Source organism: Phoxinus phoxinus (genome assembly GCF_949152265.1).
Source record: "Phoxinus phoxinus genome assembly, chromosome: 1".
NCBI lineage: Eukaryota > Metazoa > Chordata > Actinopteri > Cypriniformes > Leuciscidae > Phoxinus > Phoxinus phoxinus.
In genome coordinates, this window is record NC_136876.1 from 44386893 (window position 1) to 44414396 (window position 27504).

The 27504-nt window shown below is 37.7% G+C and overlaps 3 protein-coding genes across 6 annotated transcripts; 1 reads left to right on the forward strand and 2 right to left on the reverse strand.

Annotated features, from left to right (window-relative positions):
- Positions 1-896: 896 nt before the first annotated feature.
- On the reverse strand, positions 897-13332 carry jmjd6 (jumonji domain containing 6, arginine demethylase and lysine hydroxylase). Its single transcript, XM_079606348.1, has 6 exons — positions 13198-13332; positions 9797-10185; positions 8331-8617; positions 5593-5728; positions 3306-3444; positions 897-1960 (listed from the first exon to the last, which is right to left on the reverse strand). Exons 1-6 carry the CDS (start codon positions 13324-13326, stop codon positions 1829-1831), a joined length of 1212 nt encoding a protein of 403 aa, XP_079462474.1. The 5' UTR covers positions 13327-13332; the 3' UTR covers positions 897-1828.
- Positions 13333-13635: 303 nt separating this feature from the next.
- On the forward strand, positions 13636-18604 carry mettl23 (methyltransferase 23, arginine). The gene is made up of 6 exons (XM_079606409.1): positions 13636-13958; positions 14039-14143; positions 16149-16386; positions 16469-16553; positions 17664-17865; positions 18168-18604. The coding sequence occupies exons 1-5, from the start codon at positions 13869-13871 to the stop codon at positions 17821-17823; spliced, it is 678 nt and encodes a 225-aa protein (XP_079462535.1). The 5' UTR covers positions 13636-13868; the 3' UTR covers positions 17824-17865; positions 18168-18604.
- A 610-nt stretch (positions 18605-19214) lies between these two features.
- On the reverse strand, positions 19215-26393 carry srsf2b (serine and arginine rich splicing factor 2b). 4 transcript variants are annotated; one of them, XR_013797711.1, is made up of 5 exons: positions 25894-26393; positions 22984-23281; positions 22746-22856; positions 19966-20074; positions 19215-19491 (listed from the first exon to the last, which is right to left on the reverse strand). XR_013797711.1 is itself a non-coding variant. In XM_079613437.1 (3 exons), the coding sequence occupies exons 1-2, from the start codon at positions 26253-26255 to the stop codon at positions 22996-22998; spliced, it is 648 nt and encodes a 215-aa protein (XP_079469563.1). In that variant the 5' UTR covers positions 26256-26393; the 3' UTR covers positions 19215-20074; positions 22984-22995. The 4 variants fall into 4 exon arrangements, 1 of the variants encoding a protein (XP_079469563.1); XR_013797710.1 differs by lacking the exon at positions 22746-22856; XR_013797712.1 differs by having other exon boundaries at positions 19215-20074.
- Positions 26394-27504: the final 1111 nt, after the last annotated feature.

The window sequence follows — 27504 nt, forward strand, 5'->3', positions numbered from 1 at the left end:
AATCATGTTTAGTAATTAAATTTCACATGAAATGGAAGTTGCGATAGTGTTTCTTTCCTGTAGCGACTGTATATCCGAGTGAAACTGCTTCTCGAACAAGAACAGATGTAGGGCGGGGCTTGATTGTGTCCATGTGGATTTGATTGGATGGTTGCGGTTTGCTATTGAGTGACATGTTGCCCCGCCCTCACGCCAGTAAACGCATCATCAGAGAAGAGAGGGGAGGTTATTGTGGTTAAAGATTACAAAGACATGATTTAAACGAATAATGATGTGCAAAGATAAATCATTAAATAACAAACACTGCAATACTCCATTAAAAACAAACCAGAATTGACCATGATGACTTTAAATATATCCTTGTGGAAGTTGCATCATGTGATTTTGTAAACCAAATATATGAATCATTTCAAGACATATTTTCCTTAATTTATTCTATTGAAAAATATTTTACCTCTAAAAGTTCTGGGATAAAAGGGAGTAGATATTCCACTGGTTTACGTGGTTGATGCGTCGACCCTTTTGAATGTACCTTGTCATAAATAACCACAGTGACGCATTAAGAGGAATTATGGATATGCAAGGGTCAAAAGTAATCAATCAGCCATGGTGAATCGGACGTAACATCATCACACCCTAGGCAATATGCGATATGGAAAGACAATGACTGCACCAAGACAAATACATAGAAACTTTTATTAAACAATCATCATCGTTCGTTTTGTTTTGATCTCAGGTGTCACATGACCGAGCCATTGAAGAAGACACGAGAAAACACCGATCGGAAGCGACAAGAACGGCAGGCTTCAGTCCATAGTTTTCAATCTTAATATTTTGCCATTCAAATCCGCAGCTGAGAAATGAGATATGAGAAATACGAGAGCTCAACGCAACCGACATCAGGTAAAAATAGGCACTTTTAAACCACATCTTTCTTCTTTGATGCGTTACACGTGTTTACCGTCACAAACATTTCAACAACACTCTGACCATTAAACCCCTCACGCCCAATCACAACATAAAAGTCCATTTTTGTAGCCCTGAAACACATGTAGGTCATGACAGCTTACCAGTTTTGGATTAACGCCATTACCTTCTGTTTAAAAAAACAAATTCAAAACTTTAAGACATTACAGGTTAGTCACTTTCCCCCTTCCTCTTCTGTGTGGCTCAAAGTGCACTGTATAATAAATAAGCATTAGCGCCCTCTAGTGTTTCACTTACACAGGAGGTTTATAACAGAAAAACACCTCATGTTTCAGTCAAATCCCACAAATGTGCTAATTTAACCAGCGAACTCGACGCTAGTGGACTGTGTGAACCGTTAAACCAGAACCAGATCAAACCGGACCGAACGAGTTACGACTAGAGGGCTTCTAATCAAACCTTTAGCATTTCAGAATCAATTCTTCTCTAATATTGTGTGTGACTTAATGATTTAGTGGAAGAAAGAAAAAAAGCAGCCGTTAAACAGTTTTAAGTACTATGGGCGAGTTTTCTGCTAACTGAGAAACAGCTCAAAAATGACGTTAGATCGTGTATTTTCTAGGTTCACAGAGCCGAAGGCAGCATTACACGCATCAGGTCCAGCCGTGTTACCTCAGATGGGGCGTGATATAGGAAATATAAAAACGGCAGATGAGTGACCGTGGCACTGGGACGTCCAGAGTGTGACATCAGCAAAGGCAACACGAGAGGGGTTCCCCATCTTTCCCCATCAGAGCTGCTCCTCCAGCAAAGCACATATTCGGGTGACTTGTTCTTGTTGATCTCAAAAAGGCGCACTAAGGCTGAGAGTTTGTTTTTTTCACGAGGGTGGCGGGGGACGTCACCGCGACGAACTGCGCTCTTTGCTCACGCAGTCGTCCTGGCTTGTGATGTCACCGTTTCCCATCAGGCCACAGGTTTTCCTCTTCTTTCTGCGATGGGTCATGGCGTCGCCCTCGGAGCCCGAGTCAGCCTTCGGGAGGAAGCACAAAACAATGGCAAAATCTCATGAAAACATGTTCAACTGTCTTTAGTGTGTAAAGTTGCTGTTATTCTTCATATCACAATCACAACACACTGATCCAGCCGACCAATCAGAGCACAGTGTGCTTTTCAGAAGGAGGGGCTTCATAGAGACAGGAACTAAACAGAGCGTTACTGACAGACCGGGAAGAGAGGAGCTGCAACTATGGAGAATATGAGGAAAATAATGTGTGTTTTTTAACATTCAAGCATGAAAACCTGTTCTAGTGGAGCCTCTAAAAAGGGCACAATAGGACCGCTTTAAACTTGTAAACTTTATGTGGATTTTGAATGGCTCATTTTGATTAAAATGATGATTTCTCTAAAAAATAAATAGATTAAATGCATATTATTGCAGGGCAGAAAGGGATCGGGAATATCGGTATTCATAATCCATTGTCACTAAAATCAGAGATCAATTACCCGTTAGCGTTAATAGCAGAAATTACAAGCGGAGAACTCGTAGCCTACCCTGTAAATGATCATTTAAATAAATATATAGTCCAGAAATAACAAGAACTGGTATATTACTATTAATACATTTCTAATCCATACATTTAAAATCCAATCCATTTCCGATTTGAATACACTGTTGTTCAAAGGTTTTGGCTTTGAACGATTTTTTGTTTTTGAAAGAAGTCTCTTCTGCTCACCAAGACTTTTATTTGATCAAAAATACAGTAAAAACAGTAATATTGATAAACATTATTACCCTTTAATAAAGCTTAATTTTCAGCATCATTACTCCAGTCTTCAGTGTCACATGATCCTTCAGAAATCATTCAGATATGATGATTTGATGCTCAAAAAGTCATTGATCATTATCAATGCTGAAAACTGCTTTTAATGAGTCCTTGCTGAATAAAAGTATTAATTTACTTTTTGAAATTAGAGTTTTGAACGTTAGTGTACACTTAGGCTGTTTAATAAGTATTAAAATATGAATAACTGTATATAGAGAACACAGATACAGCATAATTAAAATTTACTTTGAGGACTGTGAATAATATCTTACATTTCTGACCATGAATTTGCCAAATAATAACAGTACACAATGAGATTTGAGTGTTTCCTCAAAATCTGCTCGCATGGTCACTGACCGCAGTAGGAACGCAAAAGTCGATTTAATTATTAATGTTGATGAAAACAATGTCATCAAAGGGCTGAAAAATAGAGAGATTATTTTTTAAATCTATAATGCCCAGACCTAGCTAGATGCGGAGCTTGGTCACAAGGGTCTGTCTGTGAGCAGGTGTATCTGATGGAGGTGTGTGTGTGTGTGTGTGTGTGTGTACCTCTGAACCGGAGTCGGAGGAGCTGGAGGAGGAGGAGGACGAGGAGTCACTGGAGCTGTCCGAGGCGATGCCCGTCGATTCCTGCAGATCCACTTTATCCGCCAGCGCAGCCATATCCGGCCTTTCCTGTTTCAGGATCCTGACACGCCAAACAACGTCAGGAACACTTTCAAATCATCGTTTATAAAGGCATGCGTTCACACTTACAGCTTGACTGGAAATAAAACAAGACTTTTTACACGTCTAATTTCTTCTTACGGTCTCACTGACACTTTCATTGGCAACTAAATACACTAACTTCAGACTAGAGCTACAATTACGTGTTATTTTGATCAGTTTCTATTCAGAATCGCAGGAGAATCACGATCTCTGTTTTAAACAACAAAAAAAAGCGTGATTATCAATTTATCCAGAATCATGCAGCTCTACTTTGGGAAAAAAAAAACTTTATTAGAACTAAAACTGTTTGTTGTGGAGAGAATCATACTATATATATATATATATATATATTTATACTACAGGGCCGTTGAATGCTTGAATCTGATTGGTTGACGAACGTTCTGAGGTGTGCAATTATATTCAGGGAACCGCACGGCTAAAGTAGTTCCGGCAGACCTTAACCGTATTACAGTTCCATATCACTCCGCGTAGTCAACTGTAATAACGGAAAATAGGATATAATTCAATTCATAACAAGAAAACTGCAGCCCCATGCGCTCGATCTGCAATTTCCAATGTCTAACTTCACAATCAATGGAAATATGCAGTTTAATTTTAATAAATAAAGTATATAGTCCTATACATAATCAATAGAAAATTAAAAAGAATATTTCAATAAATTGATAGTCCTGCTGCAGATAATATAACAAATAAAAAATTATTGATTGGCCTATACTTGTTAAAAGGGCTTTGTGTTTCATTTATTAGGCTAGTCTACTGTCACTAATAGAAAAAAAAGAATGAACGAATTAATTAAAAGTTAATTTAATTTAAAAATTAATTTAGTTTTGAAATTAGCAACGGAGCATGGGTTTAGATGCGCAAGGAATTAGTCCTACATACAAGAGCGTTTTAATGACAAAAACTTTACAAACGTCTTGAAATACATCATCTGAACAATATTTCGAGGTGTGGTAACTGTAGTATAAGCGGAATAATTGACTTCAGGCCGTTGAATTATTATAAAAATAATGCACACCCGAGGTGTAACGGCCACTCCGCTTCGCGTCGTGACCGCATTACCACCTCGGGTGTGCATTATTTTTCTAATAATTCAACGGCCTGAAGTCAATTATTCCTTACATATAATACACTAGAATAGTTATGAATATTTTGAATTCATTTCTATTTTTATATTTTCATTTTAAAGTTCTAGTAATTGTGTTATTAAAAAAAACTAAATTATAGTTTTTTTTGTTATGTCTACAGGTGAAATCCCAAAAATTTGAATACTGTGCAAAAGTTCATTTATTTCAGTAATTCAACTTAAAAGGTGAAACTAATATATTATATAGACTCATTACATGCAAAATGAGATATTTCAAGCCTTTATTTGTTATCATTTTGATGATTATGGATTACAGCTTATGAAAACCTTTACACAATATTCTCATTTTGAATTTGGGGTCTGTTGCCTGGCTGCCAGTTTCTCTGTAGCTGGTCAAGCGTGCGATTTGAGCAAAGTAAACACAAGTTAATAATAAAATGAGCAGAAATATCTGATCATCCTCCATAACGCAGTCTCTATTTACGACTCATATCGTCTAAACTCTTGCGTTACAAAGGCAACGACTGACGGATTTGTAATACATTAAAACGAGCTCCACTATCATGGAAAGACACGGTCACGCTCAAGATAACAGTTTGGCCCGACGGTGGAAAAGCAGCTAGTAATGTCTAGACTCTAGAACAAGATTATAAGGCGAGACACGGCAGGAAAAAACATGGAAAAAAAACTGGAAAAAACAACAAAAAAGAAATTTTAACCTGGCTTTATCCAATACTCAGATTTAGTTTTTTTTTTATATATGCAAATTTGCGCATATTTAATTAGATAGTGCCAAATTTGCATATTTAAACATTAAATTACAGAAAACTTTTTTTCTAATCTTAATGTAGGTAATCAACTGGGAAAGTTTCATGGTGATATCTGCTAGTTAAAATGTTTGCCCTATTCACCTGTAGCGTCTCGCCTTACATACAATCAAATCTACAGGTAAAAGTCATTAGAAAAGTAGTGAATGAAGTAGAAGTCAGTGAAGAGATCTCAGACAGAGCAGGGTCTCACCGGTACCACTTCCTGGAGAGTTTGGGCCGGCCTCGCACCGTCTTGTGCCACACGATGGGGAAGTTCGTGGTGCTCGCGAAATTCTGGGTCACGGCGATAGTCGTGTCCAAGTTCAGGACGACATGCCACCATCCGCCTATGAAAAACACAACACACACACAATTAATTTTCTCTCAATTGATTTATCAACTTTTAATACTTTTTAAGACCCCGCGGACACCCTGGATTAATCGTTTTTTAAAATATGGTCGATACAAAATCGAAGGCCACGAATCGATTTTTTTCCATATTTATTTATCCATCACCCAAAAGCCAGTATTAGTAGTTTGTATTATAAAATGGTTAGTTCCGGTCCTTGATTCTGATTGGTTGAGCCGCGTTCGAAGCCGTTGTAAATTACACAACAACCGCATTACATTAGTGTTACTGCCATTTGTGATCCTTTGTTGCTGCATGTGTTGCTTAGCAACTACATTGCTTGGCGGAGGAATAAATGTGTTATAACGTCATATTTTTTGAGTTATAAAATACATGTTAAAATGTATGGAGTAACCGTTTGATAAAAGCAATGAGCCCCGCAAAGTCGTGTTTTACAGTGGATTTAGAACAGCTAAGGGGGTTTTAGGCACTAAATTGCTTATTGCTTTATTAAATCAATATGCATGGAGTTGAATCGAAAATCGAGAATTGAGAGCTTCTAGCGAATCGAATTAGAAAGTCTGAATCGATCCCCAGCCCTAATACTAGGGCTGTCACTTTTGTGAAAAAATCCTGTTTGCTTTTTAAGACATAAGTGTTCATTGAATCGATTGTAAAATCGATTTTCCATGTCTAAAGACGTTTCCATTTTCAACGCCAAATATAGGCAGATCCACGGACAACTAACAGGCATTAGGACGAACGTAAAGAGGGCGCTTGAGACGCGCACAAGTCAGCAATATTTCTGATGATTTATTGGCGTGAAGCTTCGTGCACAATGACAAATAGGAGTGCAACATTCTCGAAATAACAATAAGCAGAGCGGGCTGCCATAACATCAACGAAAAACATTACTGCTGGCTTCAGCATGCGTGTTTGCTAGGGGTGGGCGATATGGCAAAAATATCATATCACGATTTTTTTCACGAAAATCACGATTTTATCACGATTCCTTTTCATGTTGGTTTTACTATTTTGCAAGTGACTGAGCATCACAGCCAAACTAATGTCCCTATTTTAAAAACAAAGCCTTAGGTAACAAAATATAAAATAAAAAAGAATGGCAGACATTTAGGCCAAAGTGGCGAAGATAAAAAATCTGTGTCATTTTCTTTGTTATTAAAAATTAAGAACAAAGATACACATACACAACTTAATATACAAATTAAATAAACAGTGCTTTATTTTTTCAGCTACAGGTGTATTTAACAGCATTGAAGAAAGTAATTAAATGAACAAATATGAAAATAAAACACAACATAGACTTCACTGTATAAATTTTACATTGATTCTTATTAAAGCGACTATTAAAGTTCTCAGTCAAGAGTGAGGGATTTGCTCTTTGTATTTTGTTGTTTTATTAACAGGGATAGTTCTCCCAAAAATTTAAATTCTCTCAAGCCGCTTTAAACCCGAATAAGTCTCCCTCTTCTGTTGAAAATAAAAGTTATTTGGAGGAATGTGGGTAACCAAACAGTTGATGTACCCCAGTGACTTCCATAATAGTTTTTTCCTACTATGGTAGTCAATGGGGACCAGCAACCGCCCGGTTAGCCACACTCCTCAAAATATCTTCTTTTGTGTTCAGCACAAGAAATAAATTAATACAGGTTTGGAACAACATTAGAGAGTGAGTAAATAATGACATAATTTTTATTTTTGGGAAACTGTCCCTTTAAGGACAAGCGGCTGCATGTTTACTATTAGGGCTACTGTCACTTTAAGATCTGCGCGCAACGAGTCTACACGCATTTGACAAGCAGATTTTTTCTATTTTTTTTTTCTATTGTTCTTTACTTTAGACATAACCAACTTTGTTTATGTAAACCTTGTGTGTATTTGACAGTATTAGCGCAATAAGACTCGAAAGATAACTTAGCCCAGTAACAGGCGCTGTTGTGCGCGTCGGGTGTATTGCGCTCAGAAAAGCGCCCGTTAGAACAGCGCATCAGCAGCGAATGACATGTTTAACCGGCAAGGCTTTAAAGCACATGCAAATAATTAATTTTTATGAACTACAGTGTCCCGTTCCTCTGCATTTCATGTGGATATACGTCGCGCTGTACAGTATGTTGAGACGGAGGCGCCAGAAATGCAAACTGATAAAATGCACGATCCTACGATATTTCTTCAAAAGCAGATCGTGGAGACATTTTAATCCAATTACATTCAAAAATCGTAATATCGCACACCCATAGTGTTTACCATTAGAAATGTCAAACAAATTGTAGCCCGTAGCCCGAATCTGTCTCTGTATGCATGAGACTGTCTGAATACCGGCAGAATTCACAGTTTTGTTGTAAAGAGACACATTATGCATAAGTATAGTTTGCTGTTGTGTGTTTGTCAGAGCCTGCGGTTGGTGTGTGACGCGGGCGTATCGTGACGAGCTGGACGCGCACCGAGAGAAAGCCGCTAAAATCGATGCCCTATTTTCGTTTTCGAAACTTGTGTTGGTTGGTCCGATCAGCCCTACCTAATACTAGCCATCGCTCTCAGCAAACGTGTGTGTGTGTGTGTGTGTGTGTGCAGTAACTGACCGGGCACAAACACGGTCTCCCCCGGGTGCTGCAGCACCTCCAGCGGCCTGAACTCGGCTGGCCAGGTGGGCTGCTGTGTGCGGGGGTAGATGACGTTGAACCAGGTGATGGCCTCGTCCTGCTGGTTCCCGCCGTCCTCTCGCGTCACCTTGATGAGCTCACGGGGCGTGTGTGTGGGGAACAGGCACCAGCGCTTGTGGCCCTGAACCAGGGCGTTCCACGCGCTCGTGCCGAGCGGGTCGATGTGGATGCCTGTCCCAGAGCGGGCAGGGCCCATCACAAACCACCTGGGTGAACAGTGAAAAACAGCCTAAATGGACTGAAGACACACGGACCGTTAGCTACTGTCCACCGGAACGGCACAATTAGGCTCTGAAACGCTTATAAAACACACAGAATTACTTTTCAACGCATTTAATAGCAAAAATAATAATATTATATCACATTGTTGTGAATTTCATATTTGGGGGATCAATCAAATTTTCTATTCTATTGTCTTTTCCCCCTTTTTAAACAAATTCTATTACTTTTCAATAAATGTAGTATCACCAATTAAACTAAAATATGTATATTATATTACAATTAATTTTCTCCTTTTTGTGTGTGTGTGTGTGTGTGTGTGGGGGGGGGGGGGGGGTCCAAATAAAGGTCCAAATAAAGCTTATTATATTATGTCATATTATATTAAATTTGATGTTATCCCCTTTTTAACAAATGTAATAAAATGTATTATTCCATTATATTAGAGGTCCACAATATATAATTTTATTAAAAAAATTTAAATGCTGTTCCAATAAATGTAAAAGTAATGACTTTATAATTAAAATGACTAAATAATCTTGTAAATCCCTCACTATACATTGCTATTTTTAAGTGTTTTTGATTCACTTTGGATACATCTAATTTTATTTATGTTCTTTGCAGTGTTACTTTTTGGTTGAGTTTAAATATATATTTTATGTACCTAAATACTTTAATATAATATCATATAATAACTATATCATGTTTACCCCTTTACTAACAAATTATCTTATATTGTATCGCATTTTCCACTTTGGGGATCAATAAAGTTGATCTAATTATACAATATTATAAGAATATGTCTAAAAACACAGTATTAATTGTTACACTTTATTTTTTTAGAAATACACTTTAAATTTGATATGTTAAAACTACAAACGTTTCATGCCATGTTATACAGTTCTGGTGGTTTGGGGTCTTTTTTGTAGTGAGAAGTATAAAAAATTAGGTAATAATTTAATATCTAATATTTCTCAACAAAAAAAGACCCCAAACCAGCAAACAACATGTGATTTATGCCTCTAATGCTGTTTAAAAGTAATGGGACACCAAAGTGTAGCTAATTTGTGGCCAGTAAGTGGCATTAGCATTAGCTTGTTTAACTTCCATTTGTATTAAATCAGCGAAGACGAAGCTGAAAAGTGAGGGGCAAAAAGGAGCGTTACCTGTACGGTGGGCGGCGCTTCTCCCCGGCGAACTGAAAGAGGTCGTCCCTGAAGAAAACGGGCACCTGGTAGTCCTCCAGAAGCTTGCGGCGCTTGGCGTGCTCCCCGAAACTGCTATCAAAGATGTAGAGGGGGCTGTCGTCACGGGTCGACTCCAAATACTCCATGTAGTACTTCATTTTCATCTTGACAGAGTAGCCATCGTTGTCCTCGCCGCATTTGAACTTCTGGTTGCGGTATTTGCGCTTGAGTCGCTCCAAGGTCCACTTGTCCCGCCCGGGCCACGACTCCTGGCAGTTGAGCAGAACCACGGGCTTGTACGGCTTCTCAAAGCGCTGGATGAACTCCTCTGGGCTGATGCGCAGGGTGTCCACTCGCTCCACGTTGTCCTGGACAAAGACAATAGAGTTGGGTTCATTTTCTATAGAGCCTTTCAAAATCAATGCAGTTTCAAAGCAGCTTTACAGAACACTGTACGTTAAAGAGATAGTTCACCCAAAAATGAAAATTACCCCATGATTTACTTGCCCTCAAGCCATGCTAGGTGTATATGACATTCTTCTTTTAGACGAATACAATCAGAGTTAGGCTATATTTAAAAAAACAGCCTGACGCTTCTGAGCTTTATAATGGCAGTGAATGGTTGTTTCTGTTTTGAAGTCCATCAAAGTGCATCTCTCCATCATAAAAGTTCATCTCTCCATTATAAAAGTGCATCTATCCATCATAAAAGTGCATCTCTCCATCATAAAAGTTAATCTCTCCATCATAAAAGTGCATCTATCGATCATAAAAGTGCATCTATCCATCATAAAAGTGCATCTATCCATCATAAAAGTGCATCTATCCATCATAAAAGTGCATCTATCCATCATAAAAGTGCATCTATCCATCATAAAAGTGCATCTATCCATCATAAAAGTGCATCTATCCATCATAAAAGTGCATCTCTCCATCATAAAAGTGCATCTATCCATCATAAAAGTGCATCTATCGATCATAAAAGTGCATCTCTCCATGATAAAAGTGCATCTATCGATCATAAAAGTGCATCTATCGATCATAAAAGTGCATCTATCCATCATAAAAGTGCATCTATCCATCATAAAAGTGCATCTATCCATCATAAAAGTGCATCTATCCATCATAAAAGTGCATCCATCCATCATAAAAGTGCATCCATCCATCATAAAAGTGCATCTATCCATCATAAAAGTGCATCTATCCATCATAAAAGTGCATGCATCCATCCATCATAAAAGTGCATCTCTCCATCATAAAAGTGCATCTGTCCATCATAAAAGTGCATCTCTCCATCATAAAAGTGCATCTGTCCATCATAAAAGTGCATCTGTCCATCATAAAAGTGCATCTATCCATCATAAAAGTGCATGCATCCATCCATCATAAAAGTGCATCTCTCCATCATAAAAGTGCATCTGTCCATCATAAAAGTGCATCTCTCCATCATAAAAGTGCATCTGTCCATCATAAAAGTGCATCTGTCCATCATAAAAGTGCATCTATCCATCATAAAAGTGCATCTATCCATCATAAAAGTGCATCTCTCCATCATAAAAGTGCATCTGTCCATCATAAAAGTGCATCTGTCCATCATAAAAGTGCATCTATCCATCATAAAAGTGCATCTATCCATCATAAAAGTGCATCTATCGATGATAAAAGTGCATCCGTCCATCATAAAAGTGCATCTCTCCATCATAAAAGTGCATCTCTCCATCATAAAAGTGCATCTATCCATGATAAAAGTGCATCCGTCCATCATAAAAGTGCATCCGTCCATCATAAAAGTGCATCTATCCATCATAAAAGTGCATCTATCCATCATAAAAAACCATTCACTGCCATTATAAAGGTTGGAAGAGCCAGGCCATTATTTAATCTAACTCTGATTGTATTCGTCTGAAAGAAGAAAGTCATATACAGCTAGGATGGCTTGAGAGCGAGTAAATCATGGGATCATTTTTTTTTGGGGTGAACTATCCCTTTAATGTCAGAGCATTGAAGAGTGAAGTTGAAGGCCCGTGAACTACCATGAAGGAGGAACTATTATGTTCCTGAATGAGTTTAAATTCAATCTTCAGATTAAAACGAAGATCAAATCATTACATAGAAACGTTTTTTCTACTCCATATCAAGCCAAAACCTTTAAAAGGTCCACTGAGAAAACTCATTACAGAAAACATGCTCTAGGCCGGGTTTGTAAAAGAGCAAGTGCGCAGTTTGCCGGTGGCTCAGGTCTCGCTGCTCAGATTATTTTTTAGCAATATCATTATTTTCAGAAGCAAACACTCATAAGGAACCTCATATGAAATTATTCAGTTATTGTACATACGAGCTGCGATTAGATTTGACGACATCTATCAGAGCTGATGTGAAGTTAATCGGTTTTCATCATTGATTTTTAGTTAACTTACTAAAGTAACTTACTTAAGAAAAAGAATTAAAACGCTTTTAATAATGACATTTTCAAAGAAATCATTATAATACGCTGATTTATATTGTTGGAAATAGTTGTGCTGCTTAATATACATTTCTTTTATAACCTGTGACACTTTTTTCAGGACTCTTTGATGAATAAAAAGTTTAAAAATAACAGTGTTTATTTAAAACAGGATTTTTTTTTTAAATATACACTACCGTTCAAAGGTCAGTAATTTTTTAAAAAGAAATTAATACTTTTTTTATTCAAGGATGTTTTAAATGGATAAAAGTTGATAATAAAGATTTGTATTGTTAGAAAAGATGAGTAAAATACGTGAAAAACTAGAAAAAATTAGTGAATAAATGCTGTTCTTTTTATTCATCAAAGAATCCTGAAAAAAAGGGTCACAGGTTCCAAAACAAAATCAAGCAGCACTCCATTATTGATAATAAATCATAATTTTAGGATGATTTCTGAATGTTCACGTGACACTGTGTAATGGTGTAATGATGCTGAAAATTCAGATCAAATGAATAAACTACATTTTAACATATATTCACATAGAAAACAGCTATTTTAAATACTAATAATATTACAGTTTTTCCTGTATTTGTAATCAAATAAATGCAGGCCTGATGAGCATAAGATACTTTTCCCCCCAAAAAAACATTAAAAATAGTAATGTTTCCAAACTTTTGACCATTATTTATTTTCTTACGTAATTATTTAGCCTAACGTTACTTAAAATCAAAACGTGTTCGTTACTGTCACACTGTTCAAGCAACAACAAACTTTTCAAGTAAGTGTCTTGTAAACGAGGAAGTGTGTACGTGCGGGCGAGCAACGTAGACAGTGGCTGTCGTCACACAAACACACACAACAAACCACAACACCGCGATATGTAACGCCGGTGTGTAACGTTACTCCGCGTGAACAGTAGCGTAGCGTTACCTACCTTCACGGTCCTGTGCGACACATCGAAGCTCTCGCAGTAATCGTGTTTGATCCAGTCGCTCGAGTCCTTCAGCTCGGGTCTGGCGCTCCGCTTCGCTTCTTTGATCCGTTTCTTACTCTTATGGTTCATTCTTCGGCGTTTCGGCACGTCTTGTCTTTGGGGGACGCTTTTAGCCCGCGTGCTATTGCTAAGTCCAATGCAATGAAAGTCTATGGACCGGAGAGTGGCTAGTCAGTCACTGGAGGCCTTGTAGATGTGTGTGCAGTTCTTTTGCTGCCGACAGTACTGTGCGCGATACAGGAATCAAGTTATGTTTATTTCGGAGAGACGGGAGGTTGATACACTGAAGGGTTCGGTAATAAACTAAAGTTAGATAACCTGGCGGCAGGCAGCAAGCTTCTTTCACGCCGTATGGCGCAATCTAACCTGTAGCTTATGTCCCGCCCAGTAGGCGTTTCTAATAATCTGATTGGCTGGCTGTTTCACATTGTACTTTCGTTGTGAACGCCGATTGGCTGTCGAGTGTGCGAGTCACTCTTAAAGATCCAATAGGACACCACCAGAGAAAGAGACCGCCTAAACGCACCAGTATGATACGCGAAATGTTGTTTTGGAAAGCTGAAAATGTTGTGTCAACTGCAAGTACTGGAAGGTAAACCATCAGCAAGGCCATGGACGAATCTTCTCTCACGTTGATAGAGAAAACATTTACATTTCAGGAGTGTGAAGACTCTCAGTCGTTAACTGTGTCCATCCCTGAGGTACAGCAACGTTTCTCATAGGCTACTTTATGTAATTAATTAGTCAAGAATTGTACAATAAACATTCTGATTTATTTCAGGTTCTTGATTCGCAATATGGCATGTATGTGTGGCCCTGTGCGGTGGTGCTGTCACAGTATGTGTGGATGGCAAGAGAGGAACTGCAGAACAAGACTGTTCTTGAGGTACCACATCCCACTCATTACACACACATATCTAGTGTGGACAAATCATGTTCACATTCATCAATTAAATCGGAGTCAAACCCCCTCCATTAGTTATGCAAAACAACTTTATGCACTAAATCCTGCTGTGTTGAAGTTGGCATGAAGTTTTATTGGGAGCAAAATAAATACGTTTATTTATTTTATTTTTTTGACCTCATAATGTTTAATAAAAATGTAATAACTGAACCTTCCGGAGAAAACATCAAACTTCTTGCCAACTTCGATACGATACCTTGAAAAATATCAATATTTGATAGTATTTTAGATGCTATGGGGAAAGCTGCCATATATAAACCGCCATACAGATAATTTGTTATTATCTCATCGTTTTATTTATAATTTGTGTAATTTTGTTTTAATAGCTTACATGCAATAACAGGGAGGCTTTATTTGAATCGTTTAACTAAAGTTACCAAAAAATGTGTGCAATATGTACAAATTGCAAACGATAGCACAAATACAATAGAATAAAGAGACAAATGAAATGAACATGTTCAGGTAAGAAATACTACAGAAATTATAGTAGGCTAATCAAATATAAAATAACACTGGATAGTCTTCATTGTAAAAATGAAATCTAGATTAATGCTTACAATTAAAGTTACAAAAGTTATTCAGTCAAGAGCAGCGATTATTATTATTTATTTGAATGACGTGACAGATGGCAGCAGGTTTATGAGGCTGCTGTCACTTTAACATGTTCTGCTCGGATCCAATACACTGTTGCACAACATGCGTTTTCTCTCAAATATTTCAATTATGTTCTGTATTTATTTTTAATTTCATAAGTTGGCATGGGTTTTATATTTTAGGCTTTGACAAACCACACACAAAAAAAAAAAAAAACGTTTTGCCTGATTCCTTTCAAAATGTTGATTTTTGGCGGATTTGCATGGAAACTAACGAATGGGGGTTTGTTTAATCCGTAAAGTTGCGATCACATTCATAGTTGCTCAGCAGAGTTTTGTATGCGAAATCCAATAAAAATAGAAATCCACGCAAACTGGAATTTCACGTTAGGACAAAATATTTACCCGACGCAGATTTCATTGATCACGCGGATTCGCCGCATTCGCCAATAGAAAGCTGCGTGATTTCAAAGCGACTTCTGTTTGAACTGTGCTTTATATTTCGCTACACTATTGACAATAGAGAAGGGACCTCGTACGTAGTCGCCTAAATATGTACAGCCTTACACATCTATGTATCGATGCACATTCATGACCCTAATGAGTCACAAAACTATAAGAAGAATTATAAAACGGTTAGTTCCAGTTCTTGATTCTGATTGGTCAATAGCTGTGTTTTATTCACGATAAACCGCTTCACACAACTGTTCTATGTATCACTACACAACAGCCCTAGCAACCGCCCTTAGCAACGCAAACATAATGTTCTTCTCATCAATATTGTTCATTAAAGCTATAGTAGAGTATTGTGAGAGTAAGCGAGTGTACCTGCATTTACAGTAGACACAGCGCTTTCCTTCAGGTCAGTCCTATATATTCATAATAAAAAATCCGTTTGAATGTCCGCTGCGATATCTTGTGCTTTTAACAGCTGTGCCCTGACGCACACTAGTCATTTTTCAGTTCGTGTTTACAACAAGTTTCAGTCCTTTCAATATAAAAGTCTTCTCTACTGACGGACTAACTCATAAAGACAGACTTTGCCGCCATCTCATGGCGAAATAATGTAACTTCTGTTGCTGTTCAAGTCAGGGACTATTTTTTCCAGCGGAAGGATTTTAGTGATTTTACTTCATTAGAGTTGAAGTATTTTTTTACTTTAATATTTGTATTGTGTGGTAACAGTTTTATAAACGCAGTGAGGTATGATAGGCCGGTGCTGTATCGTGAATAACTCACGGTTGCAGGCACTTGGCGTCGTTTGCCCGGTGTTTCGAGCTAATGGACTTTGGGTCAAATGAGCAGGTGATAAACAGTGTGCTTGTGTGTTGCAGCTCGGAGCCGGGGTGAGTTTGCCCGGTGTGGTGGCTGCCAAGTGTGGAGCTCGAGTGATGCTGTCGGACAGTGCTGAACTCCCGCTCTGTCTGAGGAACTGCAGGCGCTCCTGTGACGCCAATAACCTCCCCGGCGTGCCTGTGGTCGGACTCACCTGGGGACGGGTGTCGCCGGAGCTGCTCTCTCTCACGCCGCTGGACGTCATCCTGGGGTCGGATGTGTTCTATGAACCTGAAGGTGAGGTTTCTCCCGTGGTTTAACTTCTGCTTAAATGTTACACAGGTTTCTAAAACATTAAACAAAACATTGATTTGGACAGATTTTGAAGACGTGCTTGTGACCGTCTCCTTTCTCGTGAGGAGAAGCCCTCATGCTCAATTCTGGACTACATACCAGGAGAGAAGGTGATTTGATTTCGTTGTGTTGCGGGCCGCGGCTTGACTTTGTTGTTTAATGGCTTGATTTCATTGTGTTGTGCACTACTGGGCCACCATAGATACTTGCAATTGTGAGAAATAAAGTCCGAGTTGCGAATTATAAACTCGCAATTGTTTTTAAACTTGTAATTAATAAAAAAAAAAAGGTAATTGCGACTTATTCTGACTTTTTCTCGCAATTGCAAGTATATATCTGACGATTGTAAGAAAAAAAGTCAGAATTGCAATTGCGAGTTTATAAACTCGTAATTGTGAGAAATTTTGTCAGAGTTGCGAATCATAAACTCGCAATTGCGAGAATAAAGAGTTGAAAGATATAAACTTGTAATTAAAAAAAGGTAATTGTGACTTATCTTGCGATTCTGATCTCGCAATTGCAAGTATATATCTGACGATTTTAAGAAACAATGTCAGAATTGCGAGAAATAATGTCCGAGTTGCGAATTATAAACTCGCAATTGCGAAAATAAAGAGTTAAAAGATATAAACTTGTAATTGAAAAAAAGGTAATTGTGACATATCTTGCGATTCTGACTCTTTTTTTTTCTCTCAATTGCACGTTTCTCACAATTGTAATAAAATTGTCAGAATTGCCAGTTATACATTTAGAGTAAGTTAAAAAAGGTAATTGCGAATTTTTATCCCGTGATTCTGATTTTTTTTTTCAGAATTGTGAGAAATAAAGATAAAATGTCTCAATTACCTTTTTTTTTATTCTGCGGCAGAACCAAGCTTCCATATGTTTGATTTTAAAAATGAGTTTGATAGAGATTACACCGACAAAGAGCAATTTGTAGCTCAGATATAAACAAAAAATATATATATATTAGAAATACCCATAACTTTAAGATTTAATTTATTTCCAATTTCCATTGCGTTTTCCATTTTGGGAAATCAGAGTTTGAAATTGTCAGTTATTTCCATAACTGTATAAGAACCCTGCAGGAAGCAATCTTGTAAAATTAGTACCGGTATACTGATAAATATAATATTAATAGGGTTCTGCATTCATAATTATTCACCATCCAAGATGCCTAGTTAATAATTACTAAAAAAAAATATTTATTTTTATTGCAGTGCGGACTGGTCCATAGATGCTTTGTTACACAAGTGGGATCTCAAGTGCACAAATGTCCCACTAGAAATATTTGAAGCGAACAAAACCCATCTTGCTGGATCAACACTTCCTGGGAATCATACTGTACAAATGATGATTATAACAAGAAAGGTGTTTTAACGTGTGTTTGTGTCTGAGAAACTTCCCTTTTTAACATAACATGTCCTAATAAATGTTTGCTCTACATTTTACTCAATCACTTGAAAATGTCAGATTACAGAAATAAAACGGGTTTATGATGACAGATTATGCTAATGCTCAGTACAGGTGAAACTCGAAAAATGTGAATATGGTGCAAAAGTTCATTTATTTCAGTAATTCAACTTAAAAGGTGAAACTAATATATTATATAGACTCATTACATGCAAAGTGAGATATTTCAAGCCTTTATTTATTATAATGTTGATGATTATGGCTCACAGCTTATGAAAACCCCAAATTCAAAATTAGAATATTGTGAAAAGGTTTTCATAAGCTGTAATCCATAATCATCAAAATTATAATAAATAAAGGCTTGAAATATCTCAAGCGAGATTCACTTCTCCCTTCTGCAGAATATTACGAGATTAAAACATATTAAGCATTTAAACAAATTTACACAGCAAGAAGAAAATAGCTGTCGAAAGAGGACAACTAAAATAAAAAGTCTTGCTATATCAGTGCAAGTAAAAGTTGTGAAGTTATAGTTTAGTTATCTAGGGATAGAGAGAATTGAACATTTAAGCTCACACGTAGTCATTTGATTTTATAGCTTTATATATTGATTCTAACGCGTATTTATATTACATATTTATATTACCTTTATATATTTATTCATTTAAACTGTGCATTATAATGATTGATAAACTAAAATTGTACATGTGTGACCGATCAAGGGTATAATAAATACATAAATAATATCTATATCATACAAAATTATTCTTCTAAATAAGCATTACTAAAAGCCAGAGGATTTTGTCTTTAAAAATGATTTGCTATGTGGTGACCTGACTATCGCATCAGACATGACTGTGCTAACAGCTGATTGGTCCAATTTCGGTTTGCAACCTCTTAGCTGTAACACCACCTGACCCGGACCAGGTTAGCGTGGAGCGTAAGTTACTATGGCGACAGATGAACACTGCGAAATGCCGAAACCACTTTTATGGTGCAAACTAAACTGAAACATACCTGGCTAGCCACCTAAACCGGCTTCATGGTACTGGCCCCTGATTGGTTACAAGGTAGTTTGTGACGTCAGAACCACCAGCGATTTCAAACCGCATTGCAACGGTCTTTAATTCACTGCAGTTTTAAGGAGGAAATACTCAGCAATGCTGTCGACTTATGAATTTACACATGGTTTGTCTTAAAACACATTAAAAACATCAGACGTATAAAAATTTAAAAACTAGATTTTTTTTTACCACATGACCTTAAGAATTTATTTTCCTTAAAGTGAAGTGAGTTTAATAATAATAAATAATAACCCTGTCAAGAACACATTTTCCAATGACACCAAGACAAAAGCATTTACGGTAATAACTGATTTATTGAAGATCCAAAAAAACACCCACTGAGTTGATAGGTACAGTTTAAGATACTCCAACTTTCCGAACTGTGCAACACAATATTGACAGACGACAGCGCTTTGGCCACCGGATTATTTTATTGCGCAGATGCTGCTTGACCTGGACCACACCTGCAACAGCAGCAAACTGGAGAAAACCGGACACGGCCAAGCACTCAGCACTGCAACACCGGATCTTAACAGCTAACCAGCACAACTCAACAGCTAGACAACTGCGCCTAGTGCACAAAAAATACACAAGACATTGGGTTAGAAGCCAAACAATCACTCATGAAAAGCCAAATAAACTATAAATACATAATAAAAGCAAAATACTAAAATTGGTTTAACATCAGGACTGTAATATACAGTGATCAGAACACAAGCTAATCATACTTTCCAAATGATTTTTAAAACAAAGCAGAAATAATTTTAGTAGAGATTTTTAACAACAACAAAAGCCAAATCTAGATTAAGTTCATTTCTAAACAGCGTCTTGCAAAAGTGACACAAGTGAGGTGCAGCTAGCACGCTCAGAACCAGGGTTACCTTAAAGCCCAATAGAAATGTGATGCTCGTCCTACTCAACGAATTAAAAAGGACATACACGTTTAAAACAACCTCACTGAAAACAGGAACAATGTATACAAGGAACAAAAGGGCTGTATTAAACTCTTTGACAGTTTGAATATATGCCAATCAGTCATAATGACCTTTAGGCCCATGTAGCCTGTGTGTAGATTTCAGGGGGTTTTCACTTCGGGGGTTCCTCGGGCTCCAACCGAGGTCACGCGTTTGCAATCGCCCCGCGATGAGACGGACCTGAGAGAACACAGAACAGCGGTCAGGCACGGGACCAAGCATGCGAGAAAGCCGTGTCGTAATTACGAGATCGCAACACGTGACGCTTTTAGAAATTCAGCTGCGATCGCGATCACGTCTGCGCTTTTTACAAGTCGGAATCTCGTAATTACGACGTGGCGTGTTTCAAACATGGAAATGAAAGGTGAGGAAATAATAGAAAAAAAAGAAAGAAAGAAAAAAACAGTCTCTGGGGATCAAGATGACATGGACAGTTAACCATAGCACAAAAACAAACTACACATATTATGCAAATATATATACATCTCTATACACATAAAAAAATAAATAAAAGATAAAATGTGTGACGTATTAATGACATCCCATTCAAAAGACTAGATCTCTGGCAGTATGACGTCCGGTAGCGGAAATTTGACTTAAAATGTGTCTCATCCAATCAGAATGACAGTATTAGTCTTATAATGTTAGTTAGTTTGCTTTGGTTTTAAACCGACGTTACATAATGTGTTTTTTGCACTGATTGCCAGACTAATTCATCTGTAGGGCTGGGTATGGTTCAAAAATGTCCGATACCTTGATTTCGATACCGGTTCCTAAACAATACTCTTTTTCAATACAAATTTTATGAAATCCAATTATGTAATTTTTTTTTTTTTTACATATTACCTAAAAAAAAATGGTTTTATTTTTTCAGTTTGTTGACTTGTTTTGCAGACTCAAAGACTAATATAGGCGTAATATACGCCTCGCGCTCAAGCGCACACAAAGCTCTGGCAAAAGCAGCCTAATGTTTAAGAACGTGTTGCGGGGGAAATAGCAAGGAGACATTTGAATTGTTTATTAATAAACTAGTGTTTTCTGAGTCGGTTAAGGCTGCAAAGATGAAGTTGACGTTACGGACTCATTTCCGCAATATAGAGAAAAATGCACCTTTCATTTGGATTATGTAATCAGAGAGTATTTGTTTTCGATTCAGATTGGTTAGTTTAAAAGTAGACATTTCAAGCTTTCTGTAGGCCTATTTCTCATGTCTGTGAGGCAAGTAGCCTATACGCTAGGGGTGGGGAAAAAAATCGATTCTTAGATGCATCGCGATGCGGACGTGGACGATTCTGAATCGATTCACAAATGCCAAAAATCGATTTTCAAAAAAAAATAAAAATTTTTTTTTTTTTTTTTTTGAAAATCGATAATAACGTAATATTGACGGAACGCAAAAGACGGAACTCTGAAACGTGGAAACAATATTGTCAAAGCTTCCACCCGGCTCGGAAAGGGCAAAGCGCATTACACAATCAATCGCAACTTTTATTGCCAAGGATTTGCATCCAGTCGTTGAGAACCAGAGCTTTCGCGCTGGAAAATCAATAATCGAGAATCGTTAATAATCGAAAATCGACTGTAATCGAATCGGGACTTCAATAATCGTAATCGAATCTGGAAATCAGACAGATTAACCACCCCTACTATACGCCGAGTTTCGGTTCATTTATGACGCGCTCCAGTTCTTCTTGCTGTTGGCATCAAGCCTGGTGAAATATAGCCACACTTTGAGCCACGTCTCTGCTGTGTAACTAGTGTTTGTCCTCGATGCCTCGCAACAGCCAATCACGCGGTTATTGCTGATTGGCACGTTGACGAGATTAACCCCTTAGGTTAGGACTGCACGATTATGGCCAAAATGATAATCACGATTATTTTGATAAATATTGAGATCACGGTTATTTGTTGATTTGAACCAAAACAAATGTTATTGTCACATAGGCTAGGCTAATTATTACTGCTTTCACATCCATATTGTGCTATATTTCCTGCTAATGTACAAATATGTGCATCAAAATCAAATAGGTCCCCTTATTCATTCAAAATTAATCTCCTTAAAGAATAAATACAAACAAATAATTTATTATTATTTTATATTGTATTTATATTTTATATAAATTGTATTTATAATTAATATTAGGATAGACTAGAGATATTATCTTCTGTTATAATTCTTATTACCTATTACATGGCTTGGTTCAATTCTAATGTAGAATGTATAGAATGTAGAACTGCTAAGGATAACACACCGTTGCCATGAAAAACAGAGCGTTGCCATGGACACGGTGTTCTTCAACGGAAGCAATACAATCAATAAACTCCATTTTAAATCAATATTTTGTGTCAAATTATTGATTTATTTGGTAGGTAGCCATGTAATAAGCGGGATCCCGATGTCGGTGAATAAAATTCGGAGTTTTTGAAGTCTCTCGCGCACTATTGCTCTCTATAGCGTTCTATGAACGGAATGACGCGTTTTAAATATCGCACGATCACGCGAATTTGATCGTGGGAACCCAAAATCGTGATTAAAATTTGATTAATTGTGCAGCCCTACCTGAGGTATCGGAATTTGTTACCGGGCGACAAGAGATTTTTTTGATACTCGATGGTAGAGGCAATTCTGTCGGTGCCTAAAAAGTATCGAACTCGATACCCAGCCCCAATCATCTGCGATTTCGTTCTGCACACGGGTTCGATAAGACTTTGGTCATGCCAGCCTCCTAGTTATAAACTCAAGTACTACGTTTATTCCCATTCCCAGGTTAAAGCAAGCAACTGGCAGCGAGTTTGTGTTTGACTTTTTCCTAAGGCAGGACGCTGTCTGTCCGTTGTCTCGTAGACGTACCTCAGCACCACCAAAACACCCATCTGCTTCAAAGCAACCCCAACAGCAGCAGGCACACCTCTAACAGCTCAACACAGCTCTGCTTTTACATTGCCATACTGGATTCAGCAGCTTGGAGGAAACAATCCCACATTGAGTTCAACAGCATTGTCAAAGCAGAACCAAAACCTGCTCTGCATCTGCAAAGAATAAGCAAATGCATTCCAGCACTTCATTGTCCGGGGTCACGTTTTCTTACCACTGAAGCGCTTCAGGATGACGCCGGTTCTTCTTCCCCTGCAGACTTTGGCTGGCTTTTAGACCTGGACCTGGACCCTCTGTTCGACGCAGGCGTGCGGCTTCTGGAACGGGACCTGGATTTGGATTGAGAACGTGACCTAGACCTGGAAGGAGACTTGGACTTCCTCTTGCGGGGAGTGTGTGACTTGGAGCGAGAGCGGGAATAGGAGCGGGACCTCGACTTGCTGTAACGGGAACGGCTGCGGGAACGAGAGCGGCTCCTGCTTCTGGAGCGGCTGCGTCTCCGACGCCTCGGACTGTGGGTGGAGAGAGAAAGAAAAATGATGGATTATTTCAAGAGTCTGTACACAGACCTGCACTTTCACTCAACTTGGTAAGATATAAGGAACATTCACACACAAAAAACTAAAACAATAAAGTTTATAATATTTAGTTCTGTGAGAATAGTGAAATCCACACCAGAACTATAACGGCACAGAGGAACGATGTAGTTGGAATCACTTTATCAGCCAATCAGAATCCATCCTGCTGTAAAGAGCTCGAGCATTTAAAGCGGCAGACGACCAAACTGCAGCATGCGCTTATAATAATAAACATAACGATATTGTTATCATTATAGTTATCGTTCTTGGTTTTAAAACGAAAAATATAAAGTGGTAATAATAATGGTTCTAATTCCACGGTGAAGATAACAACACCGATAAATGATATTGCTCGATTTTAAAGCGTTATTAGCCATGAACCAAACCAACTAGATATGAGGTGAATCACAACATTACAAACTTTGATTTAGAAAAACATTTTTTTTAATTTGAAAATCAGAAAAAAAAAAACTTTGTCTACAAGACTGTGTACTTAATGGATTTATTGGGGGGAAATAACTACTACAATCCCATGAAACATTGCGAATGACAATCGAATTAATTAAAAGTATGGAGAAATATCTATACATTTATAATATATAAATGATTGTATATAATGACTATAAAGTTAGGGTATATTTTATGTACAAAATATTTTGACAGCATATAGAGAAACCGCTTCGATTACGTCATTCGCAGTGCTTCATGACAGGGGGCGGGGCTAAAGAGCTCCGTTGGCGCGATTCCCTGATTGGTGGAATATTCAGTAGAGCATCATGGGTAATGTAGTTGTTCACCATGAGTTCCGCTGTTGTGTTAAAACAGGAATAACGCAACCGGACTGCTTCAACAGAAACAAATTGATTAAAAACCTCGGAACTCACAGTATGTCTGCCTTTAAATGTGTATAAGTAATAAAAATAAAAATAAATCCCTATGGAGAAAATAAATTGAGGTTTTACTTCACTCTTTAAAGCGACAGACTACATAATTGCAGCACGCGCTTATAGTAAACATAACGGTAACGATTAACATGCAATAATCTTGATGTGAACAAGCTTACACGGTTTATGACAGTCATAACGTTACGCGTATTTAGCTTAAAACAAAATACTGCATTATCTGCTCGATAATGCCTATAGGGATGTTCGCCGTGACGTCACGACGCGCTCTGGTTGGCAGAAGAAAAGTAATGACCGCTTAAAGCGCAGCGCAAACACAGAAGAAAAATGGTTGTATCGTGCTTTGTGATCGGCTGTGTTAACAGGTTCGATAAGAGTAATAACCCCAAGAGCTTCTACCGCGTACATAAACAGCTTGAATCAAGAAAGAAAGCTTTGAATTTCTGCAATTAGGCGTCTATACCCAGCGGAAAACAATGGGAGCCAGCGGACCACGATCGCGTCTGCTACCTACATTTTGCGTTAAAAATTAAAACTACTTTTGTAAATAAATGTTACTAGTAGGTTCTATCCCATTGATGGGTTAATTAATGAATGAATAACTGTACAAAATACCGCGGAAGACGTGTCAAAGTGTTTGTTTACATAACTTTTTGTGCATGCTGTGACTGAGCAATGGAAGTATAATAACACTGACATACCCTTATAAATTAAGGGCAAATTATTGTATTTTCATTCATACATTTTACGTATATGTTATTGTTAACCAATGTTATATATCAGAGGTAAGATAATTTTGATTCAAAATATAGCCCATGGATAAATTACACCTGTATTTTTACTCTAGTTGTAACATATTTACCAGTTATCCTTAGTTACAACAAGTTATATTCGTAATTATTACTTAATTTATAGGCATCTAAAGATTTGTACGCCTTCATCGACTCTGGTAAACATAGATGGCGTGTCGATGAGATACAGATGTCGCCGAATGTCAAATCTGGCCATGTGTCCGGGCTTTTGCTCCAATTCTCACTCAGGTGATATTGATCAGGCAGAGAACATGAACCCTGGTTATATAAAAGCTTAACCTTATATCTCTTTTTTGGTTCTTCGGACAAATAATTAGCATATGCTGACAAAACACAGGTAGACTGCTGCGAGTCTGCGACATGTTTTGGTTCTTTCTGCCAACCAGTTCGCGACCACGCCCATATCGTGACGTCACATTTGACTCCGGCGAACATCCCTATTAGTTAAACAAGTTTGTAAACGGTTTATTAGTCACTTTGAAACGGAAGGCTGTGTAAGTTATAAATAAAGGCTAACGTATAATATATGCACCGTAGGCTAACTTTACATACTGTTAACGTTACTCTGCGAACATACGCAGTTAGGAGCTATTCTGAACATAGACACTCGCTGTTAGGTAACATAAAAGCACAAATTAAATACTCCAGAGTCCATAATAAAAACAAAAACATATGATTTTGAATGGGACAGACGTGCATAGCAAACTAACGTTAACGTTCCTCGCAAGAAAAACAAAAACAGATTATAAAAGCACATAGAAAAGCCCTATACGCAGATAAAGACATCAGATAAACTCTGTCTGCTCTGATCTGTGGTGTTGTTTAACGTTACCTCCGGCTGCGGCGGCCGTGTCCTCCGTGTCTTCTAGCGGCTCCCCCGCCGCGACGCCCGCCGTAGTAGGAGTCCGGCGGCCTGCCGTAACGGGCCATCTGAACCCGGAGCTCTCGCCCGTCCAGAATCGCCCCATCCATCGCGTCCATCGCGTCCTCGGCATCCCGCTTGTCGTGAAAGCGCACGAAGGAGAACCCCCGGCTCTCTTTCGTGTATCGATCTCGGGGAATATAAACGTCCCCAACTCGGCCGTACTTTTCAAAGACGCGTCGCAGCGTCTCCGGCGACGTGCGGTACGTTAAATTATCCACTTTTAACGATGTCATGCCTTCTACGTCGGGTGGAGGCCTGCCGTAACTCATTTTAATCAACGTATCCAACAAACTATCAGAATTCACTTCGCTTTGTGTCCTCAAACTGAGCCGACTCGCCTAGTCCAGTGTTGTAACGACTAACGAACACTAGTTGCCGTTGAGCTGCGCGAGCACAACAATGAGCACGCGCGCACTCGCTCTCAAAATGGCGAGTACTAAAAACCGGAAGTGAATTAGCATTTTTCAGCGATGTCATTATTGACATTATGCATGCACTTTCATTCAAATGCAGATATTGAACATTATACAGTTATTACAAAAATGGAACCAAAAAAAGAAAAGAAAAAACAACTTACTAACTAGGCCTAAATAAACCGTTAAAAGGGGCCATAATTATATAGAGATCGAAATACGGCTACTGTCAGGTATACAATTATCATACAAATATCAAATAAATATTTGTAAAGCTCATACACTTTTAAAAATCACCATGGCTTTCTTAGTCAAAGCATCTGTCCAACTTTACCTCACTCAACAAAACCTTAAACAGTAAACTCTCATTATGAATGTGAAATTTGGTTAGAAAAAGTAAATTAATTCGATAAAAGCACTTATCCTCCTCACAATAATTATTTGGTGAAGACAAAAATACATAAAAATAACAGAGGTCTTCAATTTCTGCATCCCACAAAATAACTGAATAAGTACTCTGACAAAATAAATGCAAAGTCGTTTAATGATACAGAAAGTTATGATATATGATATATATGATAAGTTATATGATACAGATTACAGAAAGTTATATTTAAATGTAAAAAAAAATATTTGTTGAATAAAATTAGTATATAAGTTTATAGGAGATTTCTTTACATTTATTTATAATATGAAACCTCTGGTAATAATATTAATTATTTATTTATAGGGTTAGAGTAAAAACATTATTTGAAGAGATTCATTTTTTGTTCCAAGCATAAAAAATATGTCTTTTGAATCCATTTTTTATAGACATATAGGCCTATAAGTTGTTAAATAACGAATATAGTTCCGTAAAAGAAGTCCTCAATGTAGTCTTTAAAAATAGACATTTATGTTGCTCTACTGACTATACAATTCAGCAAAACAAGACAAATTCAGCAATAAACACTGAATATAAATGATATCTAACTGAAATCATTTATAAACTATCTGTTTGATAACAAATATATATTTATTTAATGAATATGAATATCTCTCACTGATTTTACGGATTCGATGAAAAGACGACACTACCCACAAACCCGTTCGCGGAGGATGGTTA